Genomic DNA, 24,948 nt, shown 5'->3' on the forward strand with positions numbered 1-24,948 from the left:
GAATTTGATTAATTGTGTAAATCTGGTTAAGGGACAAAAATGCTGTTGTATACAGAGTACCACAATAGTGAAAACAGCTATTACTGTGACATTAATACATTGGTCAAAAAGTTACCACCATGTAGTGCTGGTTTCTTGTTCTGTTGTACATCACCGTCTGTGTTCTGACTCAGCACTGTTCTGTGTTGCTAAGTCCCCAGGTCTGGGGAAGAATGATGTGGCCTGTCCATTTTGACAATCAAAGTGAGCAAGGATGTATCTAGGTTGTCTTCTTCTTTTTATTTCAGATGATGAGGTTAACTGCTCTTACTGGCAGAGTAGGAGCAGGCATGGAGTATCCATGCATATTCAAAATCCTGGTAGGGTATGGAGAATGGCTAGAAGAACATGTTGATACTCTGGAATGGATACCCTGGGACTAGAAATTTAAGATGCTTGAGACAGGGCTTTCTTGGCCTCCATCACCCAAAGCCCCTTCCAGCTGATACTTTTTTTCATTCTCTTAAACATCAGCAAACTGAAATCAGTGTGGAGAGAGGGATGCTGTTTGGAAAACCTCATGGAGAGGTTTCAGTCTGTCTCTGAACGTCAGTGGTATCATGATATTTATTTTTTGTGTATCAGTATTGCAAATATCCATATATTTTGTAATACAAGGAGCATTTCCACCACAGATGCTGAACTCCTTCAAACAAGACAGATTTTGCTGTCAAACTGGTGAATAATTTAATAATTATTTATTAGCTCAGAAGTAGTAGCTACTGAGTGTTGCCTAAAATCTAAGGTACTTAGACAACTAATTTTATCAGCTGCTGTCAAAAATAGATCATCTGTTATATGTTGATGACACTGTTTTATAGATGAGCCATAAAACAAGGCTTTTTAAAAGGTCCAAGTGTTAAATGCCAAGTATGCTGACAGTGTGCTGATGTTCCTGTATTGATTGTGCCTGGTTTTGGACAGAAATCTGTATCAGTAATTTGATCAGCCCCAAAGTACTTGTCAGATAGCTCGCAGGAAAAGGTGCTGATCAGAGAATCGGTGTCATTGATAACTGAGGGGTTTTTACTACTGAACTTGATCACCATTGTGACTGGGGGAGATTTCCAGCATAACTGACTTCCAGCATTCTTTCCATAAGGCTTGATGTGTAAACCTTGTCCTTTTTCTTTAGGCTCTGATGTTCCACATTTAGTCCTTGGTTTCCTTCCTTAAGCAGCACTTCCATCAGTGTTACACAGCATTGAGAACATGAGTAATTTTTTTTTAATGAATCCTAGATGTTGCCACTGTCCCCTCCCTCCCCCCCTCTGAGTTCTACACCAAAATCTTGGCAACAGGAGCAAAGACACTACCTGGCAGGAAGAATGTTGAAAATGCTGAGAGGTCTGCAGGCAGGTTTATATGGAAGTACAGTAACAGGGAAGACTAAAGCAAGGGATGTCTTAAAGAAGTCTAATTGAGGAGTAGCTGAGGGAGTTGTGGTTGTTTAGACTGAAGAAAAGGAGGCTCAAGGGAGACTTTGTCACTCACTACAGCTGCCTCAAAGGAGGTGGTATTGAGGTGGGAGTCAGTGTCTTCTCCCAGGTAACAAGTCACAGGACATGAAGAAATGGCCTCAAGTTACATCAGGGGAGGTTTGGATAGGGAAAATTTGCACACTGAAGGGGATGGTTAAGCACTGGAACGTGCTGCCCAGGGAAGTGGCTGAGTCACCAACCCTGTGAGTATTTACAAAGGCATGTAAATATGGCACTTGGGGACATGGTTTAGTGAGAACGTGGCAGCTGGACTTGACAGTTATAGAGGTCTTTTCCAACCTAATGTTTCTATCATTTGTTCTTCTAATAAAACTTGAAGCTGTATTTATTCAGTTATGTTAAAATTGTTTAATTGGTTTGAAATGCTTATTTTTCTTATTGGTGGTTCTGATGCTCCATCATGTTTCTGGCAAGGCAACCTGTTGATGTGCAGACCTGTCTTAACAGAATGTGGGCTGTACAGGTAGGATTGGAGAATAATGTTAAAATATGTTGGTAGTGGTTTGGATTTTGGGTTTGATAAGTGTTGGGGTCTCCCTCCTTTCTTGTTGAGAGACAGCAAAACCAATTTTTAAATTGCAGTATTGTTGTTAAAGAAATTGCACATAGAATTATAGAGTAGCTTGAGTTGGAAGGGAGCCATGTAGTCCAACCCTCCTGCCATTAGGAGGGACATCTTCTACTAGATTTGGTGGCTGAGAACCCCTTGAATGTTTCCAGGAAGGAGTCATCTATCACCTATTCTAGTGTTTCACCACTATAATCATAAAAAGTCATCTTATGTCTAGTCTGAATTGATCTTTTACTGTAAAAACATCACCTCTTAGCCTATCACAAGATGCCCTGCTAAAATGTTGTCCCCATCTTTCTTACAAGCTCTCTTTACACAAGCTCACCATCAGATGGGTCAGTGTACAATTTGGACTGAACGTCACTGCAGCTTTATTACAGTCACAGACCATCTTAAACAACTTCAAATTATTAAAACATTTAAGCTGACCAGGGAAGCCTGATTGCTGTGTTTAGCACTATTTGGTTTGATGCAATAGCTGTCCTCATTCTTTGAGTGTGATACTACTCTTTATCTAGCCTTCACATAAGAATGCTTTGTGAAATAATTCATCACTTAAATACCTTCAGAAGCACTGGGGCCATGGAGTGAGGAAGGAAATTGGTTGCTGCAGCTGCAGTCTCTCTTTGAGTCGCCAGTTGAGATTATTTTTTGTTAAGACGACTTCTTGGAAGTGAGTGTTAATGTCTGAGATAATGGGATGTTCTTCAGCCATAAAATTCCCTAACTGTGTATTAAACTATGCATGTGAAAAATGTAACTGTTCCTTCAATGCAGGGTCTTTTTCAAAGTAGCAGATGCTAAGTCTAGGGAGATGTAGTTTGTAAAATCATCCTTGTACTAACTTGATGTTGTAAGTAGTTAAACGTAAGTAAGATGTAAATGACATATGTGATTGAGTAGTGATATGTGAAGTCCTTTTGTTTTACAAGTAATGCTAGTGATTCAGAGCCATGATTCTGTTTATACTTAATAGTGGAAGGGATTTTAGGTCTTTAAAAAAAAGGCATCATACAAAAAATTAGAATTTATGAATGGCATTTTGCTAAGTAGGTGCAGCAAAGCACATCAGCAATACAGGAATCAAGTCTTTTCTTACTTTTCATTGTTGTATGCTTGTTAGTAGTGATTTTTACCTGTACAATTGCAATTATTTCTTAGATGCAGTGCCAATTTGACATCTGTGTAGAGGCACTTGATACTTAACCTGAAAGTACATCAAATGGTATCTAGCTTAATTGTATGGCAGTCTACAAGCAGATTATATCTTTGAGTCAGTGTTGAAAAGGGGAATAAATGAGATTTTTGCCAGATGAGGTAGCATCCTTCCAGGAACATCTGGTAGCAAAAGTTCTGGATAACATTTTGGCCTTTCCACAATTTCCCTTTGAGGTTTCAAGTCTGTAAACATTCATGATTTGGCTTTAGTTTTAGCAGGAAATGATTGCCATAAAGAGGTGATGGGGGAGCATCACATTAAGCACAACAGATAAGGCAGTTAAAAAAAAACCCAACTCAGCATATTAACTTGAGCTTTTAGTGTACCAAAGACTTAATGCAGTGGGACAGACACTAGTGAAGGCATTTCAGCTACATTTGTCCTGATAAGTAAAAAATTTGAGAACACATCGGGCTTCCCAACTATGAAATGTCCATCTATGCTGCAGAATGAGATGGTATCATATGCCATCAAACTCTGGTCCTCTGTAAACAAAATACAGGTGGAGCATAGTGTGCTCATCTGCAGTTTTTGGACAGAAAAGTTTGAAAGTAGTCTTTTCACAAGGTTTGGATGCTTTAAAAACTTCAGGCTTGTCCATGTACTGAATCTTTAGACCTTTCTGTGTGTGTGTGTGTGTGTATATATATATGATGAGAAATAATTTGTGTTTCTGAGCAAAGCCCGTTTTTCTTCTATTGGTATACATTTAAGCCAATTGGTTATTGGTATAAATACAAAACTTATTTGCAAATGCATATTCACATGTGTGTTTGGAGGAAATGGGGCTGAGAAGTCACTCTGATTAATCAGCAAGACTTGACCCATAAGTGGAGAATTGCATCAAGTTGCATTTTGTACTGCTTATTTATGTTTCTGTAGTTGGACCCTCTTTCATCTAGTAACAAGCAGGTGGTCAAATGCTTTGTCTGGTTTTGAGCTAAAGCGTTTACTGTCAAGTATTATGAGTACAAGTATAGTCTTATGAGGAAGTGGCTGAGGAAACTGTGATTATTTAGCCTGGAAAAAAGGAGACTACAACTGCCTGAAAGGAGGCTCTAGCAGCATTAGGGGTTGGTTGGTCTTTTCTCCCAGAAGCTTCAGGACAAGAGGAAGTGGCCTCAGGTTGCACCAGAGGAGGTTTAAATTTGATTTGCTATGAGAAAATTTTTTTCACTTGAAAGGGTTGTCCAGCATTGGAAGAGGCTGCTCAGGGAAGGGGTTGGATCACCAGCCCTGGAGATGTTTAAAAGATGTGTAGATGTTGTTCTTAGGGACATGGTTTAGTGGTGGGCTTGGCAGTACTGGATTAAAGTTTGGACTTGGGGCTCTAAGAGGTCTTCTCTCAACCTAAACTAAGGATGCTGGTTGTCTTATCAGCAAGCCAAAAAACTGTGAAACTTGAACTTAACTCTTCCTCTCAGTGTGGAGTGCATTAATTTCTCTCTCCCATTCATCTGTTGTGCTTTAGAAAATGTGATCTTGTCTGTTCTCCAAAAATCACATTTGTCTCTAATTATCTTCAATTCAGTTCTTATTCTAGGCCTGAGGCTGAACTCTATAGGATAAAAATGTCAGCATGAGGATAATGGATCTAATTTTCTCCAGTAGTTAATCTATTTTAAGTGCACACTTGACTCAAATAGCTTCTGGTTAAGCACTGCTGTATATTTGGGGTTTCACTCAACATTGCAAGAGTTGTAGAACAGTGGATGAATGTTCACAATTGCTACTTTTTTAGGCATACTTGAGTAAGTTTAGAAAGCATACTTGGCACATTGTTGGTATTTTCCTAGGATTCTTTAAAAAATGATACTAAGCATCTTAGATGATGGATAGGAGAATTTCATCTTCCCCTCAAGTTTTGCCACAGCCTAGGTTATTTCCAGTAAAGGATGCTGAAACTAGTTCTCAGTTAAAAAAAAAAAATCTCAGAGCTTTTCTGTTGCTGTTGTTTAAATGTGAATTGAATTCCCATGTTTTAACTGCTTCTGATGGGAACTCTCTGGCCATGCTGCCAGAAGCCAGTCAGGCAGATCAACCTGATCTAATATCAAGGTTAGCTCTCTTTTGTTTTGAGAGTTTATTTTGGTGACCTCCGATTTAATCTGCACTTAGTCATGGTTAACTGCAAGTGTCTTGAGTTTCAGGCAACAAGAACCTAAACACTGTCTGCAGTTAAACCCTTCCCCACAGACTGGGGGAGGACTCTCATTTTGCTACCTTAGCCAATACCCCGAAGTGAGCATAAGTATGTTTTTGTATTGCTTTTACCCTGTGAAGTAATGGGATGATCTTTTCTGATTGCAAAGTAGTTACTATACTCCATATTAATTTAACACAGATTTTGTCTTTGTCCTGGAAGATTGATGGAGTGGGAATGATCTATGGAGACTGTTAAAGCACTCAAGCACATAACTGAAATGACATAGCTTCTCCTGAGAATAGCTGTCTAAATTACAGCAGGACAATACTCCATGTTAACTGAAAATGGTGCCAAGTTAAGTCTGGTTTGGTGGTTTTCCTATAGTTAAAAAGCTTAAGTGACCTTAAATCACTTCCGTGCTTACTGACACAAGCGTGCCTTTAACTGGTTTAAACAGATTTGTTTTAGTGATCCACTGTAGTGATCAGTAGTTGATTTAAATTACTAAAACTGTACTGATTTAGGTAATATCTTCCTAAAGAAGAAAAGGGACCCAGGTTCACATTTTGTTTGTTCCGTATGTTCCCACAGTTGAACCACATTGTTTGCCAGTTTACCTAGTAATTAGGTAAATTGTATTCTAAGTAAATCTATTAGTAGCCCTTAGCTGTACTGTTTCAGGTAGAAATTAGATGCTTTTTTTAATACCCAGGTAAATTCTCCCACCCTGATATCTCTGTATCGATTTCTGAGGTTATAGTAATGGTTTCTTTCTTCTTTCCAAAAGTGTATATTGGCAACTAGGAAAGTCTTCTGTCTTGAGATGTCTTGCTCTGGGAAGTCACTAGGCCAGGGAAGTGGGATTTTGAAAGGAATATCTAGATTCTGAGATTAATTCTCCTCAAAAGTTCTGTTGAGTCAAGATTTCTAACTCTGCTTTCTATTTTAAGAATTTCTGAGTTGAAGTAGTTATTGCTATTTCCCTTTCCTATTTCTGTTGAAAAGGAATTAGTTTTTTACAAAAAAGTAGACCATGAGGTAGAGTATTGGCTGCATGTTCTGAATGCTGAGAAAAGGCAATTTAGTATGAATAGCTGTATTTGCCTAGAGCTTGTTAGTGGTCTGATCACCATACCTTGCTGGATGAATGACTGCATTTGTAATAGTATGTTAAGGTACTGTGGTTTTAAATGCATTTCAGTGATTGTATTTCACCTCTTTTGCAGAAATGTTACGAACAAAAACAGTACAAAAATGGACTCAAGTTCTGCAAGATGATCCTCTCTAACCCAAAATTTGCTGAACATGGAGGTAACTGCACACTCAAGATTTTTTTTTTGTCTCCTGTCATGAGCTTAAATGTATTATTAGTCTATATCGTACTATTAGGAAAGAAAGGAGCCTGTTGTGGAGTGTGACTCTGTTGTTATTACTGAATAATTACTCTGGAATTTCAGTCTTTGTACATTCAGACCAGGCTTCTACTCTGCCTCAGTGAAATGCTCCTGTGCAGTTAGATGTTGAAGATGAAAATACGTGGTGGAAGCAACACTTCAGTGAAGCTTCCAACTTGCCTTTCTAGGTTTCTGGGTCGGAATGCTAGTGTGGGTTTTTCTTACATTCCTATTTAAAGCAAGCCCAGCCTTTTTTTGAATATTACATGAACATGTTCTGCCAATAAATTAAAAATCTGGAGGGTTTTTTTGTCAAGTTCATACTCTTAAATTTTCTGTACTGCATACCAAGTTGCTGCTTAAAGGGAGCAGAATTAAGTGTAGTACTGTTGCTGTTAATGCTTGAAGCCAAAGACAGAATCTGGTGATCCTGTTCTGATAAATATTGTAGGAAACAGGACAGAAAAATATTGCTTCTATTTACATCTGTTAAATTCTATTTACATCCTCAATAAGATACTCTAGTCTTATTGTATTACAGGTTTCTCTTATATTATTCAGACAGTCTTTCCTTCTGATACAGTAATTTTTCTGTGGTTTTTTTTTGCTGTTGAAGCAACCTGAGTGTGCATGTACTGTGTTAGTAAAATTATTTTCCTATTTGATGTTGTCAAATCTTGTCAAAATGTTTGACTAATCCTTTTCATGCTTCCATCCATGTCTGCTGTTTCTTTGTTGTCTTCATTACTTCCCTAGAGATAAAAGTAGTTTTTTTGTTGCTTCAAAGCTAGAGTGGTTTGTTCAAGCTCTGACCTAATGCATTTGTCTCTACTAGCACTTCTGTTTTTATAACATCTCAGTATACAGATCTATCTTTTCTGCTCTTGCTTCCTCTTAAACTTTTCCAGGACAGCTAGCTGCCTTGGCAATCCACATACTACATGGGCTTTGAGCCACTACTGGCTTTGAAGCTTGGGAATAAAGCCTGGAATGAACAGCTGAAGCAGAACTAAGCCAGTGAAGTGATCTGCTGGAAAGCTGCACTTTTGTCACACTTAGCTTCAGAGAAAAGGAGTTTCAGAAGTTTAGTAAGAAGGTGGCAAACAGATGGATTGGTGTGGCTGGGCAGTTACCTCAGTGGTGTGGGAAGGCAGGATTAGCTTGCTCCCATTCCCACAGTGGGGATATTCTTTATCAAACTTCTTAATATTATTTGAAAGGTATCATTCTGGCTTTCTCTGTTCTTACAGTGTGGATGTAGGACAACTTAAAAATAACAACAAAAAAACTTGACTCACTTTGGGTCATCATTTACTTATAGGTGTACTGTACAGAAAAAGTGTTAAATGGGTCTATCAATAAAACTTCAAACTGCTGTTACACCTGACCTGGAGATCATGAGCTGTTGCCCTTAATGCTGGGGGAAGAGGTTGTAGTTGGCTACTGTGTGCCTTGAAGAATGGGAGAAGCGGGAGATTAATACTGAAGTCATACCAGTGTACTGGATGAAATCTTGTGCCTCTCAGAATGTTGATTAAAATGTCATTGCATTGAGAAGGTCTCTTAGAATCCAAATATGGTAGCAGGAAATATGCTTCCCTTAACTAATGATTTTTAAGAAGTCTGTAACAGGGGAACTGGTTTTGGCAGATTTTTTTCTTGTGGTATGACACAGCCATTTTTCCCTTGGTCTTCATATCTGGAACTTTAATACACATTGAAGAGCTCTCTAAATTTGCTTTGTTATTGTTAACGCCCTTGAAGCCAGCGGAAGTGTATTTTTTAATTAATAAAAGTTTGTGTTGTCTTTGTTCATCACATCTGTATGATGCTCTACAAGTGTTAAAAAGACCAGTTTCAAGAAAGGAAATGCTTCCATGTAACAGTCTACAGCTGTGCTAGGCTGCTGTCCTAAATTTAATGGGGGACTTCACTGTGTGACAACTTCAAAGGATATCTGCACTGTGGAGCTGGCATATGGGAAGTCAGAAACATAAGTATCTGATACTTCTTACAGAGACTCTTGCGATGAAAGGACTGACCTTGAACTGCCTAGGGAAGAAGGAAGAAGCATACGAATTTGTTCGTAAAGGACTTCGTAACGATGTGAAGAGCCATGTCTGTATCCTTTGTAGTACAAAAGCTGTTCGTTCTGCTATGGCACGCTATTGATGGAAATCCAAGATGTTGAGATTGTGACAGACTTCTGATGCACAAAATGCTAAGTTTCCCTTTTGTCAATGAATCAAGTGGGGCTCTGTGTTTATTCCTTACTGTAAAATCTGGAGTCTAATTGAGGTTACAGATAGGCAAGAGAGGAAAAGTGGAACTTGTACACAAAGTACATTGTTGTAATGAAACACTTCTATGAGTAAGAATTCCTACTGTAATTATGGTAGCCTGTTTTAAACAATAAATCTTGGGGAATAGTTCTTGCAGTGGAGTTTGGATAATTTAATTTGTATAAAAATGCTCAGGGGGTTCTGAATTTGAGTTAAGCAGTAAAGTCTCATTAAAAAAATATTTGAAAGCATTTAATATTTTACAGTGTGTTAGTAAAGTCTGGCTGTGGTAATCCATCTTCATTTATAAGGGTGCTGGTCTTCAAGGAAGATGCCAGGTTGTTTGGTCTGTAACACAAGTGCACTGCAGTTATTTTGTGAAAATTGTAAATGTATCTTCCTTAACCTACATTAGGTTGGCATGTCTATGGTCTTCTGCAGCGTTCAGATAAGAAATATGATGAAGCCATCAAGTGTTACCGGAATGCACTCAAACTAGACAAAGATAATCTACAGATCTTGAGAGATCTCTCTCTGTTGCAGATTCAGATGAGAGATTTAGAAGGATATAGAGTAAGTATTCTCTTTGAATTCCCACTTATGGCTGTTATCTTATTATTCTCTTGTTCTTTTCATTGTAAAGCCTTTTATTGGTAGTATTTCTGTTGCTACTTTTTTTTCTGTTTCAAAAATGTTTTAAGCTATTGTTTAGGAAAGCAAGAAAAGATACTGTGGTAAAGCTCTATATAAGGTCAAGAACAGAACTAGAAATATTTGTTCTGTGCAGTTTGATTCACCAGTCACCTTGTAAAAATAGTTCTTAATTAATTTTTCACTAAAATAGTAAGAAAAATGGGCAATACTTATACTAGCAAGTAGAAGTACTTACCATACCAAAACACTACAAGTGGTGTTTTGGATGCAAAAGCTGAAGGTCTTTTTGTTAAGAAATATATTATCAAGTTTCTTGTGAGTATGTGGGTAACTTGCCCCGTGATGACTGATTCTGGAATCCCAGTGATGATTATTATTATAAATAAAACCTTAAAATGTGTCTAAAATCTGTGAGTAGTTTCAAAATGGCTGAACTGATTCGTCTGTTTCGTGTGAAGTAGAGGAGTAAACTGTGGGCTTGGCATTAATTGGTCTCTTTAGTAAGGATGTTAATTCCCCTGAATTTGCTAATGCAAAGGGAAGATAAAACAGCTGATTTGAGTATATGATTTGACTTGGGAAGAAGTTCTGAGAAGTGTTGCAGTAGTGTGTGAGGACCTTGTGCCTAGGCATGAGGAGAATGAATGCCTCTCTTTCAGTGGCAGTGAGCTCCTGCTTTCTAGAGGAAAGTGCTGTCTGAGGTTTCAAAGCTCTATCTTTGGAAGTAATTTAGGCCTGTAAGAGCTGCTCTTGAAAATGACGCCTTCTGTGACTTCACAAATAGATGTTATGCTTTGTTCCACATATTTAGAATGTATCCCCCAGATTTATCAAACAGAAATGTGCTGCTTGTCCCCATGCTGTTAGAGTTTCAAAGATTGCCATCGGCTTTTAAAAGTTCTTTTAAAATATTGGCTGTCTTGGTGTAAAATCATGATAAATGGTATTAACTCCAGTTAAAAATTCTTCTTTAAATAAATTGCTTTTCTTTTACTGAAGGAGACAAGATACCAGCTGCTTCAACTGCGCCCCACACAACGCGCTTCCTGGATTGGATATGCCATTGCATACCACTTACTAAAAGATTATGATATGGCCTTAAAATTACTTGAAGAGTTTAGGAAAACCCAGCAGGTAAGATTTCCTGGTCTGGAAGCAGAACAGTTTTTGTATAAGGGATAGAATCAGAGGAATTAGTTCTTTGGAAATACAAATCAATTATGAATAAATATATTTGTGGAGCTTTCTGCTTTGAGCAGAAAGATTTCCAGGAGCTTAGGAACAGACACAAATTATATGGGAGTACTTTTCTCCTCTCTCAATAAACAATTAGGATTGAAGATAGAAGTCTCAAGCTGAGAAACTTAATGTTTGTGAGACTTGTAGCTAGAGAAAACCTGTGATGATCCTGCCCCTTTTCAGTAAGTGAAACTACAGAAAACAGTTTAATATTTTGGATGTGCTAGTTTGCCCTTTCTCCTGCAATAGTCTGGATGCCACTACATCTCTACAAAGAATGAGATACTGTCAATGGTTTGTATACGCCCTGTATATAATACACTTAAAATCAATGTTTGGTTTCAGAGTAACATGAAAGTGTAGCTGAAAATTCTTTGATCAGACTCAGTGTTGCTGAGACCTGAGTAAATCAAATGGTACAATGCTAAAATCACTGAGTATAACCTTTTTTGAGAGAGACTATTCCCTTGTTCTATTAGTGGTAATGCAGAGCTATAAAGTCTAAATTAGCAGAACAGAGTGGATGTGTCGATTATTCTGTAATGTGGAAAGAAAAAGAAACATGTTTATAGATCCATTCAGCTAGGGAGGCACCTTGGAAGTACTGTGTAAAAATACTAAGATATTACCTGACCTCTAGACTGTGTGTTTTTAAAAAAATCTCATATCCTTTCTGAGTTGTTCTATACAGGATTAACTGTAAGAAAGGAAATAAATGGCTAGGAGACACCAGTGTTTGTCTTGATCACATATCATGGTCAAAAAAAGGATGTTGCAAGCTGGGTATATACAGCTTGATTATTTCAAAAGAGCTGTAACTTCTGCATTGAGTAAAAACTGAAAAGAATGAGTTTTAATCAAAATTGGGTCATCTTCTGTGAGTGTTTGACTACCAGAAAGTCGTCATTCTCAAATGAGTCAGCAGAGCCCAATCTGAGTTTGGTGTCAAAATGATTGTTCAAGTTAGAAAGAAAGACTATATAGTAGATGGAAAAACAGCAAATGTAGCGTAAGAAACTGAGGCTCTTCAAGGACTAAGAGAGCTTAGTAGTGGTATTGGCCCCTTGGAGAGAATGGAAGTGATGCTGTTACCATGCTGTGTTTTCTAAAAGGCTGTGTGTAAATACGGTTGGTTGAAGGCCATCATGATAGACTGTTCAGTCTTGTGACTAAGCCAGATTTAAGTAATGTAGATGAATGCATGATATCAGTTGAGTCTGCTGTGCAAGTTACCACCATCTCAAATCTCACTCTAAAACAAAGATGATCCTAAGATGAGCGCAAGCACTGATGCCATTTTCTGATAAAACTGGAGATATGTGGGAAATTCCCATAAAAAAGCAGATTGCTTGTACTTGTACAATGAGCTGGTTTAACTGTTGATTAGCATCGTGTCAGTCAGAGGCAAGTGGTGGAAAAGCTGCTTAAGCATTGAAGGACAGAAATATGCAACAAATGTTGGGCAATGTAGTTTTATAGGAAATTAGTCCTGTCAAGTCTGTCCTCTTTTTTCGAGATTGTAGAGACGCTTAAGTGGTATATTGTCTTTTCTCCTCCAAAACACTAAAAATACACATGAACAAATTACTTCAATTTTCCTTGAAAATAGTCTTGTGCTTTTTTGTGCCAGCTCCCTCATGTGTACAGGCCCTGGTAGAACCCCATACACTGGAAGGGAGAACCAATGTGTTGGGTCCAGAACAATCAAGAGAGCCCAGGCAAACTCACAGCTCAGTTTTGCCATTCATTGGCTCTTCCACAATATTCTCCAAATGTACTGGTTTTGCAGTGTCTGGGTTTTTCAGTCCTGCAGTTAAAATAATTAAATCCAGGGCATTCCATGGATCTTTGAGGAGGCACACATCTTGCTTACTTTCCTTCCCAAATCTCCCCTCTTAGCCTGTATTTCATATGTGCTCAACTTGACAGATGAACTTCTGTGACTGACTTCACAGAATATTGCAGTGACTACAGAGGGGTGGTAGTTTAAAAGGAGGGTGGAGAGACTGAAGGGTACCCAAATGACTTGTGAGCAGGACTCAACAAACGGATGTTTTTGAGGAGTTTTATGGCAATCTGTATTAGGCCTGATACTGTTTACCATTCATGTTAATGAATAGACAAAGAAATGTAACATGTTATATAAAATGCTGCTGTCATAATAATTGATAAATTATGGTAATGTAGAATGATGATATTTATTTACTTGAATTACTCAGGCAGCTCTGTCCATTCAGATGTGAATGCAAACAGCCAAAACCAAGCAATAAAACTAAGAAAAAACTCAAGGAACTGTCATCTTAGTGACTGTAGGTGAATATCTGAAGATGCAGTATTACAAAATAATGGAGCTAATCTAGCTACAAGCTGTTGCCAAAACCAGCAGTCTGAGTTTTTCCTGTGTGCTTGCACCACTTCCTTGTGCAGCACTGGCTGAGTTGTGGAGGGTTGGTTCAGGAAGCCAAAGTGCCAGAAAAATAATCACTCTTTGGAAGGATTGATTGGCTGGACTGAACAACTGTGAGGTGAAAGGGGAAAGAGGAAGGGGAATAATAGAGGGAAGTGAGCTGCCTTTGTTGATCCAGACTGCAGTTACACTGACTTAGTTTATTGTAAAACTGTCCCTCAGGGCAAAGCTTATGAGTGAAAAGTAAAATATGCTCTTAGTTCTGACAAGCAGGGATTTTATCCATAAAACACTGATTACTGAGAGATCAAGACTTACTGATGAGCCTGTTGTCAAAAAAAAGTTAGAAAATGACTAGAACAATATGGCAAGATAAGATGACTAGAGAAAAAGCTGTCTGTGAAGGGCAGAGAGTCTTTGTTTACTGTAAACAGAAAAAACCTAGGTGATTTTACTACAGATTGGATGCTGGGTTTGGGAAGAGTAATAGCTAGGAAGCTTGCTTAGCAGGGACAATAAAGGAAGGAATAGTGTCCAGAAGTTGATCAACAAATTGAAATGATAAATTGCTCTTTATCATTGACAATTTTATTCTCGTGGCTAAGTTATCATTGGAAATGGTGAATTTTCTGTCTCTTGGTGTATTAAGATCAATGTTGCTTGTCATCTGAAAGCTGTAAATTGTCCAGATGCAGAATATTTCAGTCAAAAACAGGTTATGAGGTTAAAAGTAGACATCACTGCAGGAAATGTAACAGCTTGTGCTGTCCCAAGTTAAGTCAAATTATTTAAGAGTCAGTTCAGAATTTAAATTTTGGGAACCAAGGTGTAAAACAACTATGCAATTTGTTTTACTGTTGTATGTCCCATTTTTCCTTCCTTCTTTTCCAGAGCAATTTTTTATTCTTAATTTTTATTTTATTCCTAATTTTTGCATCAGGCCCACAAATACAGATATGGACAGAAAACCTCTGGAGTTTTGGGGGTCTGCTCTTAGGTATGTTTTGGCTGCATCTTGTCACATTGTTCCAGTGACAGTTGTTAGGGCATCTGCAGTTCTAAAGTTGATCCTTCTTTGGTCCAGGAGGACAGGAGGACGTTTATTCTGAAACAGCAGAATTGAGTTCAGGAGAAAGTTGGACATCTCCTGTGCAAGAATCGTAACTCTTCTGGGGGGTGGGAGGAGTAAAGATGTATTGAGGAGCAATAACAATGGTGTGGACATTCTCTTATAAAATCTCTTATTACTTATAAAACAATCTGATTATTCAGATTTAGTACTGCTTTATTAACTGCTTGCCTTCTGATGAATTACCTATTTAAGTAATCATTAAATTGATGAGATTTCAAAATTTCTTTGAAAATGGACTTTCCTTAAAATTACTTTTAAAAATAGCTTTTTAAATGGAGTGATAATAAGTGCAGTATCTTTCTGGTGGATTTGCTCTGTGCGAGAGTAATTTTTATTTTTTTTATCCTGCTGAGCCAAAACAGCTACGAGGAGGTCAACTGGTATCTGTTTGTGTATATCTTTTTAATGGGTTTTTGGGTAATCTGTGTTTTGAAGGCCTAAAACCAATTCATGATGTGCCAAAAAGCTGTGCTAGTTGTGGAATTTAGATATGTGTATTGTATTGGAGGAAAGGATATTTTTAGGAGGAGGTGAAGGAGAAAGAACTAAATTGGTGCCCTGCAGTTTCGTTCCATGGTGTTGCAGTAAGGATAAACAGGAAGACATGCTTAATGTTGCTTAACCCCTGTTCCATGAGTCCATTCTGTGAAGCAGTTAAAAATGCTTTCCTGGTAACAGTGTTTTTATTAGTGATTTCTAGTGGGTAATATAGGCTAAAAATTGAGCAAAGGTGGAAATGGAAGTGGAGCTGTAGGTAAGAGATACACTTTGAGAAGTGGGTAGAATTTCATGCAACTTGCTGACTAATATGTGCAAGATATAGTCTTGTTCCATTAGCCATCATTTGCTATTCTGTATTAGCTACTAAAAAAAGTACTTGAATGATGTTATTTTCATAGTAATGTTCATTGTCAGATACACATCTTTACAGTATTTTATTTAGTTATACTATCTTTCAGAACACTAATCTGTAAAAGCAAATCTTTCTAAAAATGCCCAGCAGTGCTGTAAAAGTTGCCTCTCAAAATTTGAAATGTTAAATCCTGTAAAATCAGTTTGTGCTTAGGGAAGGGCTGGAAGTAGTGGTTTAGGACAGTATTCTTAATAATAATGTTCCTTTCAGCCAATTTAATGCTTTGGCTTTTTGTGTTATTTTTTATTAAATTATTTGTCTCTTTAAAAACCAAAGATAAGCTTTTTCAGAGAACAGAAAAAAACAGTAAACTGTTTAGTGACCAATGTGACTTTAAAGTGTTGGTTGCCCGGGAAGAAACAAAGTATGTAGTGTCACAGGAAAGAGTATCATAAACATTTGTCAAACTGAACTGCTTCTCATCTTTCATTATGTAAAAAAATCATATTAGGTTATAAGTCTCTCCTACAATTTCTATAAGAACAGTACCTTTCATATAGCAAACTGTTTTATTGGTCTGCTGGGCATTGTCTGGAGATTGCATTTGCTCTCTAACATTCTTGTGATTGCAGTAGCTTTTTTGTATATTAGTGAAGAGCATTTAGTATGAAAAGAATTACCATAACTCTGGCAAGACTTTTCATTGCCCTAATCCACTTTAGGGAGTTATCTCTGAAAGGAATAACTTTGAATGTCACCCTGCTTCCTTGGCTGTTGTAGCACTGCAAGGTGGATGAGCCACTAGTTATACTGTAGCCTTTATAAAGTCCTAGGTGTACAACTGGAAGCCGACCTAAAAATAATTATCTGTTGCTTGAAAACATTCTGTATCCTTGTGCACTGTATTTTCCGAGGTATTGAAGTTTAGTACAGAGAACACTTGGTTAGAGAGAGTGTAAGTTTACGATCTGAAAAAATTGTTAAGCTATGGATGGGTCATTGCTCTTGGAAATAGTTTGATACAGAATTCTGGTGTGCTGAAAATGATACTGTTAGACCCCAGCCATCTGCTGTAGAACTTAAGTCAAAATTGTTGTATTGTGCATAAGTCCTTCAGAATGGAAATAAATTAAGATCTTTGCTTTCTCATATAATTCAGTTTTTTAATTGGCTTGCCACAATGATAGAAAAAAGAGAAATAAAGGACTTCTTCTAAAATGTTATCTTAAAAAAGGATATTGTTAAATGAATCTGATTTGATTGTGAATAATGGGAGTTTTACATTTTGAATGTTTAGATGGGTATATAAATAGACCTGATTATGTTCCATAGCTTAAATCTTGTATTCTGTAACACTGCATGCTTTTGAGGTACTGGTAAATGTTAACTAATATATTGCTTTTCCATCCCACCCCAGGTTCCTCCTAATAAAATAGATTATGAATATAGTGAACTGATTTTATATCAAAATCAAGTGATGAGAGAGGCAGATCTTTTTCAGGAGTCTTTAGAACATATAGAGACATATGAAAAGCAAATATGTGATAAATTAATAGTGGAAGAAATCAAAGGTAAGTCATTATTTTTTCTTCCCTTAGCCAATTTTGTTAGAAATTTTTGCTAATGGCTTTCATATACAATTAAGCAGTAAAAGGGGGGGGGGAAATCAGCATGTAAAGTCTTTAATTTATTTGTAACAATTATTGTAGGAAAACTGGTACCAGCAGATTTACAATTTTGTGCACAATAAAGTAAGTTTTCCTACCAAAGTAGGTAGTGGATGCAGGTAGTTTAACTTGGATTGACACAGGAATAGAGGAAATCTCAGAGATTATATTTGTACTTACTAGACTAGCTTTCCATAAGTCAGAACTGTTATAACCCAGTTTTAATCTTATGAAAAAGAATTTTATAAAGAATACTGTTTGAAGTACAAACACTTGGCATATTTTTCTTCCTTTTTGACTGAAATACCAAATTCTTGTTTCCTTTTCAAGCTTTCTAATGCACTTACTTATTGAAGTGAATGCTGAAGTTGACTTTTTTGGCTAAAAATAACTCACAGTTGTTTTGTGGATTTGAAGTGCTAATACTGATTTCTGAATACGTGTGAGTAATGGCACGTATTCTTCAGCTACTCCTTGCTTGTGCAGTTGTGGTGGGCTGACCCTGGCCAGTGGGCAAGCCCCACACAGCTGCCCACTCACTTCACCCAGCCTCGCTTGTCAAATTAGGACAGAATAGGAAGAACAAAAGCAAGAGAACTTGTGCATAGAGATGAAGACAGCTTGAGTGATGGAAAGAGGAAGGAAGGAAAATCAAACCCAGATCTTCAACTGATGCAGTCACTGTACACTTCCCACAAACCAGCTGATGCTCAGCTGGTTTCCAGGCAATGGCTACTTGCCCCAACACTCCTTCTCCTCAGTTTTTATTGCTTAGCATGAAACTAGATAGCATAAAGTGTCTTTGTCCAATTTGGATCAGCTGTCCAGGTTGTGTCCACTCCTGTGTTATTGTCCACTGTGGTCTACTCTGGGTGGTGGCAGAGTAGGGGTAAAAAGACAGAGCCTTGATGGTCTTCAAATGCTGCTTAACAGTGGTGGAAACATTGGTGTATTTATCAACATTCAGTCACAAATCCCAAAACACAGCCCAGCATGAGCTGCTGTGAAGAAAACTAATTCCATGCAAGCTAGACCTGGTAGAACCATTTACTTAGTAGCAAAACAGTGTGATTTAACTGGTTAAAAAACTGGTTAGTTGATGTAAAAAATGTTCTTAAGTAAACAGCCTGATTAAAAACTGATCTAGTTGTGTGTTGGAGTCCTGGAATGAGGAGTTGCTTGTTTATTTGATAATCCCAATAGCTATTTTAAATACTCAGATACAGACATTTAGGTAGTCTTTGTTTTCACAGGTGATGAATGTTCCAGGCTCTGAGCTCTATGTGTGGTAGCTTCAGGTAGCATTTGTAACACACAGCAAATGCCTTTGGGAAAATAAAGCCTGTTTTAAAGAATCTATGTATGCTTAAGCCCAATTTTATGTATCTACTCTTGTAAACTTTACTTGTAAGTGTTTCCTCATGTAATTCATAGATCTGTACTGTGTTGTTTCTAGGAGAGATGTTACTCAAGTTAGGAAGACTGAAAGAAGCTGGTGAAGTGTACAAAGAGTTAATTGAGCGGAATGCAGAAAACTGGTATTATTATGAAGGCTTGGAAAAGGCCCTACAACCCAGTAAGTTAAGCTACACGGATGCAGTGAAAATATGTATGTTATAGGATACATTTAGAACTCCTGTTGGATATGGTACTGCTTTAGATTAGAAAGTTCTACTTGGCAGAAAATTATGTACCTTCTGATCTTGAATATTACATAGTGTGTTCATTCATTTTTAAAATGTTCACTGAAAATCTTGTATTCATGAAAATACCAACAGCAAGGATTTATCTTCTTGGAATTAAGGGTGGCTTTTGCCAAGGTGCTTACACGAAGAACATTCCCTTGCTACATGTGAACTTGGAAACCAAATGGCAATCAATTCCTCTCTAGTTGTTGATTGTCAGACTGCTATCATATGTTACAAAATAAAATTTTAATTTTGAAGCTTGTTCAGGTGGTACCTCTTTCTAGAGGCATGTGGAGAAATACTCAAATACCTATTTCAGATGTCCCTTTAAGGTAGACCATCTGAAAAATACACCTTTTTTCCCCTTTTTTTTTAAGTAGGCACTTAAAGGTGATAAATGTGTTAAAACTAAAACCTTTGTTACTCCAGTGCCAGCTCACATATCTGCTATTGTGTTTTTCCAGGAAAAAAGCTTATTTTTAAAAAACTACAATATTGCAACTATTTATGCTGTATTAAGTGTTTTGCAGTGGTAACTTTCCAGAATGTTTACATTTATGCAGGAATGGTTTCTTTGTATTTAGTTTTTCTCTAATTAGTGAAAGTTTATTGGAGTTATTCTGATGACATCATAAATCATAAGCCCATAATTATATTATTTGTAGTTGTTATGGCTGCAGTACATTTCTCAACCAGCTTTCTTCTAGAAAGTTTCACAATTAGGTCTTATGAGGTCTGGGAATATGGCTAGTGACTGGGTAATGAAAATGACTTCATTTGTTACATATATTCAGAGTGTAGTGTTGCCCTTTGAGTGGTTTTCCTGGTGTACCCATAGAGTTGAATCATATGGTTATTGTCTCAGAAATTAAATTATCCAGGAACTTAGTTATTCTCTCTGATACAACAAATAAGTTGATGAAAGCATGTCGTTTTTAACAAAGAACCAGTCCAGTAGTTTTTGGCGTATTAAAATCCTATGTAGACTAAGACTTTACTGATTCTATAAAACTAATAATGCTACTTTATTTTTTAGGTGGTCTTAGGACTATTTCCTCCCCCATGGTAAGTTCTGGAGCTCCAACTTGTGACTTCAATTAGGGCTTTCATATGCTTTAGTTCCAGTCCAAACAATATTTTAGTGTAACTTTTATAATTCTACATCTCTTGGAGACACTGGGTGATAGATTTCCCCCCCCTTCCCCAACATCTGAGCTCAGTGACAAGATAAACTGTTTTTCTTATGAAAGGAAAAGAGATATATTTAATATATATGTAGTCTTGATCTGTATATTCAGTTTTAAATTCTGATGATTTAATATTTAAGTAAAATTGATTTTAATTATATAAAATGGCATTTTAAAGCAAAAGATTAGTGTTATTTAAGTTCTAACCACATTGGAGCTCCAAAGCATATTATGGGGGAAAGGGGAGGAGTGGGCAAAAAATCTTCAAGTAGCTTTATTTTTGTTAAACATTAAGGTATAAAGAGTTCTGGTGCTCAGTCCTTACACTGGAAGTACCGTGCCCTGGTTTTGCTGTCACCAGAGGACCTGTAATAGAGGCATGCTTGTACAGTATTCTATTTTATACCTATGGTTTAGAAATGCAACATATTTCTCTGAATGCTTTAAGTGTGTCTGAAATGGATGCATAGTGAAAAAACATTTGTTGATGCTATGAATGTCATACACTGTGTGAATGGGTTTGCACAACATGTAACTGAAAGAAACCAAGCTCCAGCTCTGTGTGATTGAATGTGCAAGGTAATGGTCCTGTTTATCTTTAGAGTGATTAATGCTAGTAGCTGTGTATTTTATATACAGTGTGTCCTCAGTACAGTTTTACACAGTAATGTTTATGATTAACTGGAAAAAATAACATGAAATGTTTAAATTGTTCCAAATCCATATAAGGAGTCTAGCTTAATTAATTCTCAACATTTAAAGACATTTAAAAGAATAGGTTTTTGTCTGTTACTTATATCTGTTATATTTGCTGATAATAGGCACTTTAGAAGAGAGGCTTCAGATTTATGAAGAAGTTAGTAAAAGACATCCCAGAGCAGTTTCACCTAGAAGATTACCTTTAAACTTTGTTTCAGGTAACAAGTTGCATATCTGTTCTGTAATAGTTTTTTTTCTTACTTTTTTTCTGAATTTTTCATCAGGCTGTTTAATGTGTATTTAATACCTACTTGTGCATTTAATACCTACTTGAACATGTAGACAAATCAGATGTATGCATTTCTCTTGGAACAGACAAAATTCTTTTAGGTTTTAGGACTTGATAGAAAAACTTCACACATTCAAATATGGTAATATGAGCTATGTAATATTTGTGTTGATAAAACTACAGTACAGAATGATATGTAGATTGTAGGAATTCCTGTACATAATTTTTCTGCTTCATGCAAGTTAAGAATCATGAGTTAAAATGTAGGGTATAGCACACTTTAATTCAAGGTGTGAGTGTATATATATGCATACCCCCTCCTGTATCTTTAATATACATACTTTTGCTGTAAAAATGTATACCTACGTTCTTGTAGAGCTACTAGAACTTAATTTGACAACAAAAACTACCTTTCTGCTGCTAATTTGATTAGAAAAGGAACAAAAAGGCCTGCAGTACTATGTAGGACAAATTATTTCATTTTATAGCTAAGTTCTTTGTGAATTTGCCCTTTCAAATACAGTGCACCCTCAGTTTTGGAAAGAAAATGTGTATATACTTGTTAAAATAGAAATCTGTGCCCTTCCAAAACAGAAGGAAGGAGACTAAATGAAATGGTAAATAACATAAAAATTAGTGCATGGCTGTCTAACTGCTGAAACTCCAGCAGAAGACTTTTGGAAAATACATAAGCTAGATATCAAGTGTCAAGAAATTTGAGGCCAGCTGCAAATTCCCAACATACCTCCTCATGGTTTTAAATTTGTAAGGTTAGTTTTAATTTAGCTCATTTGCTGAGCACCACATTCGTTGGTAGCTTTAAATGATCCAGAGCATAGCTAGTCCAATTCCCTGTTGTTGCTTGTGTGTCCAAATGTGTATACACATTTGCTGTGTAAAATCAAAAGATTTTAACTGCTTCATAAGAAGTTGCCACTTGTGCCTTTTATCATCCTATATACTTCAGTTTCTTTGAAGATACAGGGGTAAATTTTAAGGCATTTCAGCTAGATTTGAAAAGCTGGGTGATGAGTAATTGGGGTTTTTTCTGTAATAAGATTGTTATGGTAACACAGCAAATGAGGAAATAACCTGCAAAATGCTTTCCTATATCTTTATTAATAGCGTGTTTTGATGTTGAGTTCATTTCACTGTGTGTTTTGCCCTAGGTTGCCTTGTATCTTATATCAGTGTAGTTTCACAGCTTATGTTCATTTAAGTAGAAATATGTATAGTAACAAGAATTAGTTGCTCACACTGTAACAATATGATAAATGAAAACAAAATTCATTATTAGATTGTTCAAGAAAAATCTCATGGCTGCTTTCTCTAGCATTTTATAACAAGTAAGAATTTTTCAGAATTAAATCTTGTTTCTGTTAATGTATTAAGCTTATCAGGCATGAATGTGTAAGACTGTTTTTGATCCCATAGAGATTAATCTATTTACTAAATGATTTTCTATGTTTACAAGTACAGGAGATGAGAATTTCTGTAGGTGAAATTTTATATCGAGAATGTGAAGGTGTTAGAAGGAGCATCTTTGCAGAAAAATAGTTGCAAATTTTAAGAAGATAGAATTTCTGCTTAAGTGCAGTTACTGTTCCAGTGTGGTCAATGATCAGTTACAGCTGTCACTGTTTGATTCAGAATTAAACTACTCTTAAAAATTAAAATACTCTAAAATGCAGGCTGGTATTAAAAGGACAGGTCTTGTCCAGACCTTGCCATGCATTGCATCCTAACCTTGTATTTGATACAAATCAGCTCCTTTATCGAGCTGGAAACCACTTTTATGGAGGAAGGCTGTCACCATCAATTTTACTGATCAAATGTGTGTGTGGCCATGCAGTTTTAGATTTGTATATGCTCCTGTGGTCAGGTGTGTGCCTCAGAGACTAAATTGTAACTTGGCTTCTTGTCACAGGTGGGTGCCCAGCTGTGTGCCTTTTTTTTTTCCCAGACTTTGTTTTAAAACTGTTTTGCTTTCTATCAGCAAATAGGTATTTGATGGAAACTTGAATCTTGTTTTCCTAAATTCTAAATTACAATTCTTCCAGCGAGAAAATAAATTACAGCAATTCAACAGGAGAAACTGAGATGGATTTTTTCTTTATGTAGGGGAGTTTCTGTAGTGTGAGACAGCACATTTTAATTAATCCATCTGTAATAAAGCATGTGCTTACAGTCCAGTTATGGATCCCCATTCACAGGTAGTAGGAGTTTCTATACACAGCAGTTTGGTTAAGTACAGCAAGGTGAGAACATGAGTTACTTTCATTAGTCTCAGTGTTTATTAGCAACAGTGCTGATAACAGTAAGTGTAGGACAATTGAGAGTTGATAGAAGTAAATGAAAATGTTGTATAAAAAACAGTAGTGTCTGCGTTTTCTGAAAACAATCTGTTCATCAAATTTTTAATGTGTTCTTATTGAAGTTAAGTTTATTTCAACAGTTTTGTGTCAGTTTTATGGGTGAATCTTAGCATTACATTAAGTGTGCTACTTCCTTGTTGAGAAAGTTGGAGAAGTCCACAGCAGAGGAGGCACTGAGGTGTGGAACAAGTTCATTCCTATGCAAAGCAAGCAAAGTCAATAATAGACAAAGCCCAATCAAATGACACCAGCCAAGCACACCCCCCTCCAACTGAAAACAATCACTTTCATCATAGAAATAAAAGCATGAAAACCAGGTATTTTCCTGGCTGGATATCTTCTCTTTGAAGTCTTGCTTTTTCTTTTTTTTTAACAACATTTCTCAGAAAGGTAGCACTTACTGCAGGTATTGTAATTTTTAATTGAAAATATAATTAGATTTTTAGCTTTCTGCAGTATATTTTGGTCAAGATGGTTCTGATATGGAGCTTATGTTTCTGAAACAATAAGTCTTGTTTCTAATGCCAGAAACAATCATATCACATGTCATGTCCTACTCATAAAAATAGGACTAGAAGAGAGACAACGGGTTCATTTCATTCATCCTTCTTCCTCAAATCAGGAAACTTTATATCTGCACTACTTCTAACACGTTTGTCTAACTTGCTCATAAAAATCTCCAATGATGGAGCTTTTACAAGATTTCCATTGTTATTCTTAATAGGATGTTTTCAGTGTTTGTTTAAATAGCTTTTGCTGCATCCTCTGTAGTCAACACTTAATATTTTCTTTTTTTAATAGACTTTGCAGGTTTAAGGATTGTTACCTTGTCTGCCAGCAGACTCCTAAACACTAGCAACTTAAGAATTTTACTCTGATTTTTTTTATTTTTCTTTTTAAATCTGGAGCATATTTGTGGCTTATTAAATAACAGGAAAGATTAAAACCCTTAATTGCAGTTTCTCAGTTCCTCTGTTATCCAGAGTTGCACAGCAGTTAGTGAGTATATTTATATAACACTTGCAATCACTGACATATAACCAAACACACTTTTGTTCCTAGGTGAAAAGTTTAGAGAACTAACGGATAAGTTCCTGAGGGTTAACTTCAGTAAAGGCTGCCCACCCTTGTTTACCACTTTGAAATCTTTATATTACAATCCAGAAAAGGTAAAATTTAGTATTTATTTGGTTTTAATGAAGTCTTCTGTATTGAATTTCTAATAGACTAAGAGGTTTTAATGTAGTTTTTCCTATGACCTACCAATTACAGTTGTTGAACATTTTTCCCTAATGTGCTATTTCGTCATGTGTGAATGATCACTTGATGTCAAAATGCTTGAAGTCAGATTGGTGCGGAATGCACTGAGGTTTTTGAAAAATCAATGATCATTAAGTTTGTGTACTTTGAGTGCAAGTGTTACAGGATTCTTTCAACTTATGGTTTATGATGTCACCAGAAGTAATGCTTTTAAAATAACAGGTGGCTATTCTTCTATGTACATTTCTGAATTGCATGAATACATTAGTATCTACCACAAAGACTTCTTTCATATTTCAGTCTTTAGCTGAAACTTCAGTGTATAATTTTTGTACTTCTAAAGTC

At 36.5% G+C, this 24,948-nt stretch overlaps 1 protein-coding gene across 2 annotated transcripts in view; it reads left to right on the forward strand.

Annotated features, from left to right (window-relative positions):
- NAA16 (N-alpha-acetyltransferase 16, NatA auxiliary subunit) overlaps nt 1-24,948 on the forward strand; it is a 61,720-nt gene that overhangs the window by 6,075 nt on the left and 30,697 nt on the right. For both annotated transcript variants that reach the window (XR_011149759.1, XM_069009769.1), the window contains exons 2-9: nt 6,704-6,788; nt 8,889-8,993; nt 9,569-9,726; nt 10,807-10,941; nt 16,856-17,009; nt 18,562-18,681; nt 20,802-20,897; nt 24,406-24,512. Coding sequence is in view for 1 of the 2 variants with exons in the window: in XM_069009769.1 (XP_068865870.1) it covers nt 6,704-6,788; nt 8,889-8,993; nt 9,569-9,726; nt 10,807-10,941; nt 16,856-17,009; nt 18,562-18,681; nt 20,802-20,897; nt 24,406-24,512 (960 nt within the window). In the remaining variant the exon portion in view is untranslated. The remainder of the gene's footprint in view (nt 1-6,703; nt 6,789-8,888; nt 8,994-9,568; nt 9,727-10,806; nt 10,942-16,855; nt 17,010-18,561; nt 18,682-20,801; nt 20,898-24,405; nt 24,513-24,948) is intronic.

The sequence above is a fragment of the Aphelocoma coerulescens genome, chromosome 1, assembly GCF_041296385.1.
Source record: "Aphelocoma coerulescens isolate FSJ_1873_10779 chromosome 1, UR_Acoe_1.0, whole genome shotgun sequence".
Classification (NCBI taxonomy): Eukaryota; Metazoa; Chordata; class Aves; order Passeriformes; family Corvidae; genus Aphelocoma; species Aphelocoma coerulescens.